At 52.8% G+C, this 13745-nt stretch overlaps 1 protein-coding gene across 1 annotated transcript; it reads left to right on the top strand.

Annotated features, from left to right (window-relative positions):
• Positions 1 to 3119: 3119 nt before the first annotated feature.
• Dgat1 (diacylglycerol O-acyltransferase 1) lies at positions 3120 to 13417 on the top strand. Its single transcript, XM_036208926.1, has 17 exons — positions 3120 to 3597; positions 9411 to 9498; positions 10743 to 10783; positions 10876 to 10961; positions 11045 to 11097; positions 11229 to 11334; positions 11477 to 11584; positions 11669 to 11743; positions 11837 to 11940; positions 12029 to 12067; positions 12142 to 12183; positions 12257 to 12301; positions 12378 to 12490; positions 12565 to 12630; positions 12718 to 12805; positions 12897 to 12959; positions 13045 to 13417. Exons 1-17 carry the CDS (start codon positions 3377 to 3379, stop codon positions 13195 to 13197), a joined length of 1491 nt encoding a protein of 496 aa, XP_036064819.1. The 5' UTR covers positions 3120 to 3376; the 3' UTR covers positions 13198 to 13417.
• Positions 13418 to 13745: the final 328 nt, after the last annotated feature.

The following is a 13745-nucleotide window of genomic DNA, read 5'->3' as shown; positions in this document are numbered from 1 at the left end:
TTTGGAGTGTTGACTGACGTGTCCTGTTGGGGTGCTGCTAGGGGGTATCTGAGGGTGTCTAAAGGGAGAATTCCCGGTTCTGAAGGCTCAGACCAGCGCTGGGAATCCCCAGTGAAACACTGGTCTTGGCTTTTCTCTTAACTGGAGAGGGTCCGCCATCTAGCTGGACCAGTGGAGCACCTGTCTGAAGACCAAGGCATTGACAATCCCCCTGGGCCGTGGGAATCTGCTCTGTCTCAGGTATTCAGGGCACTCATAGTTTCTGGGCCTCTAGCCCAAAGTCAGGTCCTGCCCAAGCTGACCTGGAATGGCTGAAATACACAGCAGGGGCTGCAGTCCCCTGGCCTGGAATGCCTCCACTCTGTTCTGGGTCCCTGGTTCTTAGTAATCCCCTGAGATGGTGATGGAGGAAATGGGACAGCAGAGGTTTCAGGGTCCAGTCCCTCCCTTGGAGGCCTGCTGCTCTCAATCACTAAACTGTGGGACTGTGCTCCTGTACAGTGTGAGGAGCCCCAGGGACACAGGCACTTGGGCAGCCACCCACAGCCCTCAGACTGTAGACAAGGTGAATAGAGAAAATAGGAGGCAAGGCTGTGCTGGGTAGAGAGATCCACAGGGACAGGCGGTGGAGGCAGAGGGCTCACCTAGCGATGACTCCTGGCAAGCAGGTAAGCAGGTGTGACTTGAGTGTCTCAAACACTTGGTGTACATGTGGCCAAACTAGGTCAATCTTAGGTCAGAGCCAGCACAGCTGCCCACATCCTGGCAAGAGCAGGGGCCAGATTCCATCCAGTGGTGAAATGGGAGAGATATACCTGCAGCAAGTCATGGATCTTGTGCCAGCAGCTCATTGAAGAACATTGCCATGGGGGAGGGCACACTCTGGGAAGCTTGGGCAGAAGCAGGAGCCAAGGCACATCTGGCACCAGGAGTTGTTAGCCAGGCTCCCTGCAGGAGGATCTTAGCCGTCGCTGTCTCTGGCTGGGAAGAGATCATTTCCTATTTGCAAAAGAGGAACCTGAAGAAAAAGAGCTCGTGGAAGGCTGAAGAGCCTTTACATAGCTCTGTCTCATTCCGCATACCCGAACACCACTTTGTCAGGTGGCAGAGACGGGCAAGAAAGTCTCTTATCTGCCTACTTCCTAGAGGACTCCACAGTTTGTCTTGGTTGTTTCTGTCCTTTTAGGGTGCTGGGCCAGAAGGGTGGGGACAGCTTCCTCGAGGGCTGAGATGAGCCTACTTCTACACTGCTGTAAACTCTCCCCAGAAGGTCTCCTTGGCCCGCTTGTGGCCCCAGGATGCTGGGATCAGTCTGAAGCTGTTTGAAAACTTCCCAAAACCCTCCTGGCTGACTTATTCTCTCGGGCTTGCAGAGCTCCTTACTCCAAGGCCCAAACCGCTCGTGTCGCCACTTCCAGCAGGGAAGATCTGCACCATGACTTCCTTTCCGAGTCTTCCACTCACACCTTTATTCCCAGCCAATCTCACCCTACTCCTTTTCTCCTGGCACCCTGGGTCATACGTCACCCTAGATTTTTGATAGTGAAGCGGTCTGCATCAGGTAATTTCCCCTTCTCAGTCATCCATTCCAGTCTTTTCTCCTTGAGTCAGGTCTAGTACTCTGCTTTCGGTCCCAACTCTTTGCCACAGGTCTCCACAGGACCATCATTTGTGATGGCGCTGGTCCATCCTCTGGTCCCTTCCCTCCCATGGACTCTTGTAGGCGGACAGCTTTAAGCCTGGATGCCAATGGGCAGCTGCCTCCAAGGAGATTTTGCATTCTGTTAGATGGTGTGAATTCATCTCTGGCTGGAGTGGCAGCCCAAGCTTCAACCTCACACTTTTAGTTTCTGGTTTCAAACTAGAAGTTGTTGTAGCCAGAGTGCTATCCCAGGAACATATGGAGGCCTCATATTTACTGACATGGGGAGGTAGGGGAGGGACAGCAGAGTTCACATGACTCATTGTCACGCTTCAGGTTCTCAAGGAGACATTTTCTTTCACGCTTCCTCCTTTTGGAGTCAGTATTCACAAAGACCTAGCCCTGCGTTGCCCAGGCCCAGCTGAAAGGCATGCTGGGCCAGCAACAAAGGAATGTTCTAGGAGACTAGATCAGATTGGCTTTGATCCACAAAAGTCCATGCCCGGGGCTGCCTTTCTCTGCACACTATAAGCAGACAACTGGAAGTTAGCCTTGGCTGCTCCTTATGGTATGTGGCAAGAGGAGAGGAGTCAGTGGATACTACCGAAGTGGGGAAGGCTGGTGGCTGTAGCGGAGGCTACCAACCCCGGGGAGGGGGGGTGGCACTTGCTTGCCCTATAGAGGTGCTTCTTGATTCTGGAATCCACAGAAGAGCAAGTTACTATTCACCTTAGTCCTTATAGCGTTTCTGAAGGAAATCAGGTGTTTCCTGAGGTCCAAGATGTATGCACTGCGATGTCTAATCCAGGAAAGTTGCATGTCAGGCCCCCGACCGGGGTGGTGGTGGTGGTGTGGTGTGAGGTTGGAGTGTGGGGCGGTGGAGGAAGAGGCCATGGTGATTAATGAGTTGCTTCATTTAACAAACAAGCGGGCGGTTGCACAGACTTGCTGTGATATGAGTCTGGGTATTTCTCCAGCTTGATCCTTTGACCGGGTATGTCCTCCAAGGTCCATTTAAAGCAGTTCCTGACTAGCAACAAGGGATCTCTTGGAGAACGACTGTGCCAGGGCTGTTAGCTCTGCCGGTAGTGCGCAGGAGCACGGGTCTGGGGCAGCAAGATGTCACTGCACGCACAGTTTCATAAATGACCCACACCCAAACCGCTGTTGGGTAGAGGGATGACGAAATTATGTATTTACAGAAGTGGGACAAGGGACAGGCAAGAGGTCAGGGAAAGTGCGCAGCTGCCAGGGAGCCGGGAGCCTGGAGCCGGGAGCCGGCGCAGTCCACCTCGTTCCTTGGAGAGAGGCAGAACCTTGGACCAGTTCCACCAAAGTTCGCAGCCCAACTGCGAGCCAACTTGCTCCAGCCCGCCTGCGACTGCCGAGTTCCCAGAGTGCTATGCGCCGTTGACTCACGGCGCCTTCAACTCCCAGGAGGCTCCGCGCCCCGTTCCGCAATTCCCAGCGGGCTCCGCGTCTTCGCTCAGGCCCCGCCCCCGCCTGGTTTGGGACTACAAATGGACTCTCAGGAACCGCCACCGCCAGTCATCCGCTCCGCAGCGGCGCACGGACTCACCGTCGCAGAGGTAGTTGTGGCCTGCGCCGGCTACGGAGGCCGGCAGGGGGCGGCGGCGGAGGCCGTTACTCAGGGTCCAGAGGCGGGGCCGCAGGTTCCAGGAGCTGCAAGCCGGCGGGCCGCGACTGGGCCGCGACGAGGTGCGAGCCGAGGCCATGGGCGACCGCGGAGGCGCGGGCGGCTCTCGGCGTCGGAGGACTGGCTCGCGGGTCTCCGGCCAGGGTAGCGGCAGGCCCGTGGCAGCCGAAGAGGAGGTGCGAGACGCGGCTATGGGCCCCGACTTGGGTGCCGGGGGTGACGCGCCAGCTCCGGCTCCAGCTTCGACCCCGGACAAAGACAGACACACCAACGTGGGCGACGGCCACTGGGAGCTGAGGTAGCGGAGCGCCCGACCCCTACATCTGATCTCCCCAGCGACGCTCCCAGTTCTTAAAAGGTGGCCACAGCTTTGCGAGTCCCAAGTCTGGGGGTCCCCTTGGGCTACACGGGGACACAGGCTTTAGGGAGAGGGTCATTTGCCAAGGTCACCCAGGCGGGGTTCGAGCAGCCAGCCAGGGAGCCCGGGCAAAGGAGTAGGTAGGTAGCAGCCCCTTTTCCAGATTGCTTAGGGAAGCATGCCTTGGGGCAGGTCCCTTGAGGTTCTTTCTGAGGGGTGGGTGGAAGTCTAGAGCTGGGGGTTGGTGGCGAATGGGCTTTCTTCTACAGAAGGAGATGTTTTCGGGGGAGGGTTATGATGAAGGGTTACTTTTGCAGAACTATGAAGGGTGTCCTGTGGATAGAGGACACAAGCCTGTTTGAGGAGAGGGGAACAGGCATTTGCCCAGGGAGGGGACAGTACAGGAAGTTTTCTTGAACTAACAGAGTGGCTGCGCGGCTTATTCACCCCTCTTCCTGTAAGTAGGAGGGCCTGAAGCCCTGCTGATGTTACCAGAATGACTGCAGGCTATAGAGACAGAGCTGACTCTGACTCTGTGAGACTTTCATCCCTTGGTTGGAGTACTGGAGAGAGATTGGGTCTGGACACACCTATGGGAGAGGCCCTGCTTAGCTGAATGACTGACTATAAGATATGGGAATGCACCATGTTCTTTGGCAGTATTGACTGCTTCCTCCAGGCTGGCTCCCAGGGTCTTTCAGGTGTTCATCATGGGACCCTTTAGTAGCTCTGGGTTAGGAAGTAGCTGAGGGGCTAGGAGGAAGTGGACAGTTAGGTTGGCAAAGGCTTGTTCTGTTTGTATCAATGGAGTCTTTGTCTAGTGGGCACTGTGGGAAGGGGGCTCTCAACTGCCCTTGGGTGTTCACAGTTCACCTGGGAGATAAGATAACTTCATCATGAGGCAGGCATGGCACATTGTGGACAAAGGTCAGGTAAGAAGGCCATGAAGGCACAGCGTGGGAGGAGACTGGTCCTCCCAAGAGGGATGGTGGTTTTCTGTAATTCAAAGCTGCTCTTGAGGGAGGTTGACTTACCACTTGCCATCTGAGATGTTGATTTTTCTTTCAATTTTATTTAAAACAAACAAACACACAAACAAACAAACAAACAAACAGAGTTTCTTTCTTTAGTCCTGGTTGTCCCGGAACTAGCTCCATAGACCAGGCTGGCCTTGATCAGAGATCCACCTGCTTCTGCCCGCCCCCCAAGTGGTGGGATTAAAGGTGCCCACGCCCAGCTTCATCTGAAAAGATGTTCTAGAATTCCCCTATGCTGACTACCCTCATTGCCCTTCCCTTTAGGAGTCAGGGATTTTGCTAGTGTGACCTCTAGAGGGTGGGAATAGTATCTTCCTATGTGAGATCTGTTGTGGGATAGGCAAGAGAGAGCAATCACATCTTTGGATGATGGCTTAACTTTTTCTGTGTCCTCTGGTGTGAGTTTTGTGCAAAGCTAGGAAATATGTATGTGTGTGGAGTCTCTGCTGTGATCCCCTCCCCATAAATGGATGATAGATTACAGAGATGGGGTGGGGAGCTTGTTACCCCCTTGTGGGCCTCACTCCAGTTTGGGGCTGCCACAGGGCCGTCTGGTTGAGGCACTGTATTCCATTCTTGCGGTTGGTGGGTCAGGCTCTGACTGTCCTCTTGGAGTTGCCTGTAGCTCACCCATTGCCACTGTTGACTTGCCAACTCCCCTCCCTCTGTTGTTGCTCTTGGCAGCACAATCTTTCCCTCACCCTTCCTCCTGACTGCTTGAGCTCCTGTATCCTCCCCTTCCCTATATACTTCCTGCTCACTTTGAGCTGGGCCCCTGAGCCAGGGTCTTGATGTCAGCTCCTTTTTTCTACCCTGTGGCAAGGTGAGGCTGTAAGTTCTGTTGCTACTCATCTTCCCAGATTACACACATCCCTGTGCACCCAAGGCAAGACCTTATAGCCTTATAGTGGTGGGTTTTTCCCAGGGTATCTGTCCCTGACTGTCTTTTGCACATCTCTAGTGGGGTCTGGGAGTCATGAGGAGCTTCCTTCAACCATCTTATACTCCAGGGCTTGGCCCAGAGGAAGTGGCAAGTGTCAGCTGGAAGAGGAGCTACCATTCTGTTCCCTTCTCTTTCTGTTTGCTGTTGAACCTGAACTGTGGCCCTAGATGAAGTCCATACTTGGAGATTGATCCTTTGAGTGCAGTACAGACCTTGACATGTGTGTGGGGATGGGCATGTCTTACAGTGCTTTTGTGTGGTTGAAGGAGGTAGGAGAGAATGCTAGCTTTTCCTTGCTCTATGTGTGGTTTACTTGGGTAGGCCTCTGTGATATAGGAGAGATGGCCAGCTATCCTGTGTCCTTTTGGCCTCAGGAAGTGAGTGTAGAACAGCTGGAAGGCACAGGACATGGGCAGGCCCTTTAGTAGGTGAGAGGGTGGCACAAACAGCTGTGGTCATGGCTAGCCAGCTCCTCTTTCCTTCTGGCCATTTCTGCAGCCTGCCCTTCAGCCCACTTGCTTCTGGTTCCAGTGGCGAGCTTAGACCTTTGCAGGCATTGGTGGATGGGGGCTTCCTCCCCTGGGACAGGTGTCTCTCATCTAGGAAGGGAGGGAGTATCATGAGTGGAGGCGGGACAGTGGGAATGCTGCCTTCAAGATGCGGGATGGGCAGTCCATAGAGGGACCTGAGACATTGGTGTAGACAGTTAAGGAAGGAATTAGAAGCCCAACAGAAGGAACCTAAAAATAAGCTCTTAAGACATTGCCTGCTAAACCAGGCAAGCATACAATGTAGTGGCACAGGTTTGCAATACCAGCACTTGGGAGATTAAGGAAGGAGGGTCATCAAGGCCAGCCTGGACTACACAGACCATGTCTCCTAAAACAAAACAAAGATTGTCTGCTTACTGTCAGCTCTGGAAAGGGGGACCCATTCTCCACTTCTGTCTTCATTCTGGAGATGGCTACAGAAAAAGCAGCATGGTCTCCTTGGTTACTCAAAGGGGAGAGAGGTCAGTCTTGTGAAACAGCTTTGGTTATGTGCAAGCAGTAGTTGGTGGGTTGTGGCACAGAGCCAGCCATGAGGTTTTTGGGGCCAGGAGGCTTTGGGATAGCTGTGCTGAAAGCACAGAGCTTCAGCTTGGGGGAGGGACTGGTGGGAAGGTCTAGTAGACAGACCCAGAGGTGCCTTCCTGCTTGTTCATGATGTTGCTTCTTCATTTTGTTTGTTTGTTTGCTTGTTAGTCTATTAATTAATTAAGTGGTATTGCCCCTTAAAGATAGCCACATCAAGCCAGTGAAGTCAGTTTGGAGGTATACCCCAAACAAGGGCAGCAATCAGAAGTCAGGGGCAGTTTGGGGGAGAAATGTGGAGCTCAGTAGGGACCACAGTCATATCTATTGCTTCTATCACATGGGCCTAGTGTGTAGATGCTGGGAGACTAGTCCTGAGGAAATGGACAGTGGGGAGTGGAGTTGGGCTTGAACTACGATGGAATTGTCTCACTTTGGTGCTGTAGCATGGCATGGACTGTAAGAGGGATATGACTGCCCTCCTACTAACCAGGAGCTAGTGTAGATGAGACTAGGTGCCAAGTAGATCTGTTTCTTTTTAAAGAGACAGGGTCTCTCTGTATAGTTCTGGCTGCCTCGGATCTCACTCCGTAGACCAAGCTGGCCTCAAACTCAGAGATCCGCCTGCCTCTGCCTCCTGAGTGCTGGGATTAAAGGCGTGCGCCACCACTGTCCGGCTTTTTTTTGGGGCGTGGGGTAGGTCTCAGTCTTGATCCTGGCAGTGGTGACACACATCTTTAGTCCCAGCACTCAGGAGATAGGTGGATCTCTGTGAGTTTGAGGCTAGCCTGCTCTACAGAGTGAGTTCCAGGACAGCCAGGGCTGTCATACAGAGAAGCCTGTCACGAAGGAAGAAAAAGACCTCAGTCTTGATAGCAAAGATTGGGCTTGTTGCCATTGCTCCAGCCTCTTTGGCCCTCTTCTGGAGAAGTCCGTCAGACTTCCGGCCCCAACCAAAGCTAGGGCTCACCCTTATTATTATGAGGAATGGTCAGCCCTAAAAGGGCATCTGTGGGATAGCACTTATGGTAGGTCTCCTGGCCTGCTACTTCTCAGATGCTCCAGGGTAGAGGTGTATGAGGTGAGAGGGAAGGGGAGGCCCTGGCCTCTTTGCTTTCAAAAGCTAGGTCTTGCTCAATTGTGTATGGCTTCCTGGTGTCACAGTAGCTGGAGGGCAAGGTGGGGCCACAGGTGGTGAGAGTGAGGGCATTAGTTAGTGGGACTAGGGCTCTGGGATTTTCCTGTTGTCTTTGCCAGGAGCTGATTCTGGGTCTTATCTTAGTCACACAGTACTCCTTTGCCAGGCCTAGTATAGTTCTTGACAAGCAGTGTCTATTGGGTGTCCTGCATCCCATCACTGGGTGAGAGCTTTCATGGGTAGGAAGGAGCTTACTTCCGGGGCCTTCCCTGCCATCAGGCCCAAGGAGTTGCCTCATGACCCCTGAACCAAGGCAGGGACACAGAACTTAACATGAGTAGGAAGGCCTAACCACTGCTCCACGTTAAGGCTGGGCACTTGGCCAACTATTTTTTTTAATCTCACTTTTTTTCTTTATTAAGAAATATTGTACTCATTTTACATATCAACCACAGAGCCCCCTCTCATTCCTCCTCCTGCTCCCCCCCAGCTTTCCCTCCCAACCCATCCCCCATTTCCTCCTCTGAAAAGGTGAGGCTTCCTTTGGGGCGTCAGCAAAGCCTGGTACATTCAGTTGAGGCAGGTCCAAGCCCCTCAGAATTGGAATTTTTCTTTCTTTCTCTTTCTTTCTTTCTTTCTTTCTTTCTTTCTTTCTTTCTTTCTTTCTTTCTTTCTCTTTCTCTCTCTCTCTCTCTCTCTCTTTCTTTCTTTCTTTCTTTTTTTGAATGCTGAATGCTGTTTACTGAAGGAGGGAGAAGGTCTTAAATACAGGCTTATAGCACAATGGGAGAACCCTGGAGGGCAGAAGTTCACTTCCATGTTTTTAGTCTTGCAACTAAGCTGTTAATGCCCAATATGCAGGATACACAGATAAGGAACTTCCCTTAAGCATCCAGGAGGGTGGAATCTCACTGGGAATTAGCATAGGGAGGATATCAAGGTCAAGGTCAAGGTCAGCAAGCAAGGCAACAGTTACCCAAAACCCTACAGGTCCCCCCCTTTTACTAAAAAATGAGCTTCTGACTTAGGTTGTGTGGGATGTCACCAGGTCACCTTACCCGTCATGGAGACACCTGTCCAGTTGGCCAACTATTATACTGGGCCTATGTGTCTTAAATGTAGGGAGAATGCTTTGCCTGGCCATGCTGGGAACTCCTCCATGAGTGATGTGGTAGGTTGGATGGGCAGTCCCAGCAGTACTTGGTAGGTCCACACAGGTCCACACATACCCAGGTGGGATTATCTTTGTGGCCCAAGAGCATTGTTGTGGTTGGAGATTTCTGGAGCTCAAACTCCATGGAGACAGACCCATTTTGCTTCTTCTGCCTGTGATGAACGTTTTCTGCTGCCTAGAGGGAAAGGCCTCTGGGTAGTTCTGAGACCTTTTCCTCCAGTAGCTATATAGCCACTAGAATGGCCTTACCTGTCTCCTCTTCCTGTTTGTAAATGGACAATGGACTCTAGGTAGGAAAGACACCTGGGGCAGGAGTGGGTCTCAGTGTGTTTATCCCAGTCCTACTGGTCATTGCTTACTGGGCAGGATTCTGTCTTTTTTTTGCTAGGTGCCATCGTCTACAAGATTCTTTGTTCAGCTCAGACAGTGGTTTCAGCAATTACCGTGGCATCCTGAATTGGTGTGTGGTGATGCTGGTGAGTAGGAATGTGGGAGCAGACTCACTGAGGCCAGGTATGGTAGAACCTTCCAGGGTGCCCTTGCCCTGGGTACAGGCTCTGCCCTTTGAAGGCTAGCTCCATATAGCTGCTAGCACTAGGCTGGTTGGGAGGAAGCAGGGGTGGTCCTTGCAGTGGCTACATTGGCTTTCTCTTGGATCCCAGGCTAGCTGTGTGGGAGGCTCAGGGGTAGTAGAGACGATGAGTATCTTGAATACTCTGGTAGTTCCTCAGGTCCCTGTTGGCTGTGTGGGTGTGATATGGGAGAGCAGGGATATGGAGAGGTGTATTGGTTGCTCTTTAGGCTGGGAGGCTGAGAGGCTAAGGAGGGGGTACTCTGTGGCCTCCCTAGAAAAGCATGGACAAAATCTTGAGGATATATGTCCTATGCTGTAACTTTCCTTCAGTCTTGGGTATAGGTGGTTGGGGTGCTATGCCATGTCCCAGCCTATTGCCTCTAGGGCCTGGTTCCTACTGGAGCTCTGCATCTCCACCCCAGAAGACTTTGGGTCTAAGGCTCAAAGGGACAACCTGATGGGTGGGTCAGGGGCAAAGGGCTATCTTCACCCAGCTTCTGACACTCAGATATGGTCTGATACCTATTGCCCTTGCCTAGAAGTGTCTGTTCCTGCTTTAGGCATGGCTTTTTTGGCTATCCAATGTGGAAGAGTCTCTACCCTATTGTGCCCTGAAAGGTTTCTGAGGCTTTCAGCACCTTTTCCCTGGACATAGGTTTAGGCCTTGGTTAGCTGTACCACCTCCATGGTACCTTCTCTGATCATCCAGGCAAAGAACCTCACCAGTGTTTCCTTGTCCGTATTGGCCACTGCCTCCATCTGTTTGGGTAGTTGGCCAGGTTGGTGGCTCCAGGCCTGGGTCTGGTGCTTGTGAGATGGATGAGGATGGAGACCAAATACTGAATCTCAGGCTAAAGTCCAAAGGCTTAGTCCTTAGATGAGCTACACTGGGCCACACTCTTGGAGCTTTGAGTATTGTTAGGGTAGCTGACTTCAGTACAGAAAAACCCACCCCCTGATCTTTTCTGTTTTGATGAGTCTTTCTGCTGCCTGTCCTGTCCTCAGGGCCTGCTTGTAGCCTCTTGGCTCCTTAACTAGGAACTGAAGGAACCAGTACCCTGGGCAAGGCTAAGTGTTGAAGGTGCTGGGGTCAGGTCGGCTGTGTTAGCACCATTGGGGTTGAACCCTCCTGATTGTCTCTTGCAGATCCTGAGTAATGCCAGGTTATTTTTAGAGAACCTCATCAAGTGAGTACTTTTTTCAGGCCCCATTCTCTCTCCCCTGCTTGCTCAGGCCATGAGGCCCACCTCTACTCAGGCCCCCATTGCCCCACCCCCAGGTATGGCATCCTGGTGGATCCCATCCAGGTGGTGTCTCTGTTTCTGAAGGACCCCTACAGCTGGCCTGCCCCATGCCTGGTTATTGGTGAGCTGCACTCCAAGAAGGGCCATGGGTGGGGGATAGGCTGACCAGGGCCTGAGCCTATCCTGTGATGCTTCTGTCCTCAGTATCCAACATCTTTCCTGTGGCTGCATTTCAGATTGAGAAGCGCCTGGCAGTGGTAAGTGGTGTGCTATCCATCCCCTCCTTGCTGCAGTCACTGGTGGCCTACTGGTGATAGGCTCTTCTTACTAGGCCTGATAGTCTTCTCCCAGGGCAGAGGACCTGGTTGAATGCTCTTTCCCTCTCCAGGGTGCCTTGACAGAGCAGATGGGGCTGCTGCTACATGTGGTTAACCTGGCTACCATCATCTGCTTCCCAGCAGCTGTGGCCTTACTGGTTGAGTCCATCACTCCAGGTGTGTCTCCATCCCAGCCGTCCCAGCCCATGCTGAGCTGACCTCAGGTTATTCATGTGATGTGGTTGGTCATAGCTGAGCCTACATTTCCTGTGTTAACCATGGTGTATGGGCAGACATGGCTGATCCACCTATCTTGCAGTGGGTTCTGTGTTTGCTCTGGCATCATACTCCATCATCTTCCTCAAGCTCTTTTCCTACCGTGATGTCAACTTGTGGTGCCGCCAGCGAAGAGTCAAGGCCAAAGCTGGTAAGAGGCTGTCAGGGCTAGGATTTGCCTGTAGGACTGAGCCTGGGCCTCATGGCTCACCCTGCTGTCTTGCTTTGCTGGCAGTTTCTGCAGGGAAGAAAGTCAGTGGGGCTGCTGCTCAGCAAACTGTGAGCTACCCAGACAACCTGAACTACCGAGGTGAGGACCTGTGGAGTTGGGGCTCTCAGAGGCAGGACTGTAAGTCAAGCTCAGGGCTACTACGTAGTCCTAGTGCCTACCTTTCCCTTCTAGATCTCTACTACTTCATTTTTGCTCCTACTTTGTGTTATGAGCTCAACTTTCCTCGGTCCCCGCGAATACGAAAGCGCTTTCTGCTGCGACGGGTTCTTGAGATGGTAAGGTTTGGGCCTTGAGGGCTGGTATGGGCAGGGCTTGGGGTGTGTGCAACTGAAATTTCAGCTGACTGCTGTGTTCTTCCCCCAGCTCTTTTTCACCCAGCTTCAAGTCGGGCTGATCCAACAGGTACGTGGCACGACTGGGTGTATGGTAGGGCTTAGCATAGCTGAGGGAAACCAATGTGGTCCTTTGCTTTGCAGTGGATGGTCCCTACTATCCAGAACTCCATGAAGCCCTTCAAGGTAAGGTTAGGTTCCACTGTGGCGGGGGTGGATGGGAGGTGATACAGCCAGCTGAGGCAGCCTTTCTCCACAGGATATGGACTATTCACGTATCATCGAGCGTCTCTTGAAGCTGGCGGTGAGTTTCAGAGGCTCCAGTGGGTGAAGTGTGAGGGATAAGTGGGAAATCTGCAACCTGGAACCATCTCCTCTAGGTTCCCAACCATCTCATCTGGCTCATCTTCTTCTACTGGCTTTTCCACTCCTGCCTGAATGCTGTGGCAGAGCTCATGCAGTTTGGAGACCGCGAGTTCTACCGGGACTGGTGGTAAGTGGTGTGTCTCTGGGGATCCGGGTAGGTCATGGCATGCTCTGCTTATCCCATTGTTTCTTGACCCCAAGGAATGCTGAGTCTGTCACCTACTTTTGGCAGAACTGGAATATTCCCGTGCATAAGTGGTGCAGCAGGTAGGGTGGTGTATGCACCTGTGGAATGTGGTTGTGGACCTGGGCCCTATGGCATTAGCCTCATCCTATGGCTTCCTTGCTCTGCAGACACTTCTATAAGCCTTTGCTCCGACTGGGCAGCAACAGATGGATGGCCAGGACAGGGGTGTTTCTGGCCTCAGCCTTCTTCCATGAGGTTAGTGCTCTTGAGCGCATCCCACATCACCTCTGGGCAGGGCTGTAGCCATCAGCTCCAAACATTGACCTCTCTTCTCCCCATACTCTAGTACCTAGTGAGCATCCCCCTACGCATGTTCCGCCTCTGGGCATTCACAGCCATGATGGCTCAGGTGAGCAACAATTCTGCAAAGCTTGTTTTTCTCAGCCTCCATCTGTGCCAAGCCCCACCTGAGTGTAGTCTCGCTGTGTCCTCAGATCCCACTGGCCTGGATTGTGGGCCGCTTCTTCCAGGGGAACTACGGCAACGCAGCTGTGTGGGTGACGCTCATCATTGGGCAACCAGTGGCTGTGCTCATGTATGTTCATGATTACTACGTGCTCAACTATGATGCCCCAACAGGGGCCTGAGATACTGCCAAGGGCCGGCCCTCCGTAACCTGGGCCAGGAGTTTTGGAGGGGTTCCTGGCTACCTGCACACTCCTCCTAATCTGGGAGGCCTCTCTGCCCCTATGGGGCCCACTCCCGCTCTTGGGGATGGCACCTGAGTCCAGCTAATATAAGCCAGTGCTGGGGAATCTGTGCTGACCAGGGGCAGAGGGCATCAATAAAGTGCTGTCTAAAACCCTCCTCAGCCTCCTGGGGTGTGGAAGCTGCCGAGGAGGACCTACACCCATGTGTGCTGTGCAACACTGCTTCAGGGACTGGAGTGCCCAGGCTCCAGCTAAGGGCACAGTGCTGCAGAGATTTGGGTCACATGGTCTCCATCTACTTTATAGTCTCATGGAGTTTGTGAAGTTGTTGAGTTGCACAATAGGACACAGTAGGCAGCCACATGCAGTGGCAGCTTAAGAACAGTGGCTGAGCAATGTTACTGCTCATGAAAGCCTAGTGAGTTGTTGGCCTGCTCTATTGATTCATGCAGGACCAGGGTTCACAGCTGTGTGCACTCAATGAG

Source organism: Onychomys torridus, chromosome 16 (genome assembly GCF_903995425.1).
Source record: "Onychomys torridus chromosome 16, mOncTor1.1, whole genome shotgun sequence".
Taxonomy (NCBI): Eukaryota; Metazoa; Chordata; class Mammalia; order Rodentia; family Cricetidae; genus Onychomys; species Onychomys torridus.
The sequence above is the reverse complement of the archived record's forward strand: the minus strand, read 5'-3'. Positions and strand labels throughout refer to the sequence as shown.

Bases quoted from the DNA above. Each gene is read 5' to 3' on its own strand.
- Dgat1 (XM_036208926.1), top strand. From the start codon at position 3,377: ATGGGCGACCGCGGAGGCGCGGGCGGCTCTCGGCGTCGGAGGACTGGC. The intron at 10,784-10,875 runs GTGAGTACTTTT...CCCCACCCCCAG, and splicing joins TTTTTAGAGAACCTCATCAA to GTATGGCATCCTGGTGGATC. The intron at 12,960-13,044 runs GTGAGCAACAAT...CTGTGTCCTCAG, and splicing joins TCACAGCCATGATGGCTCAG to ATCCCACTGGCCTGGATTGT.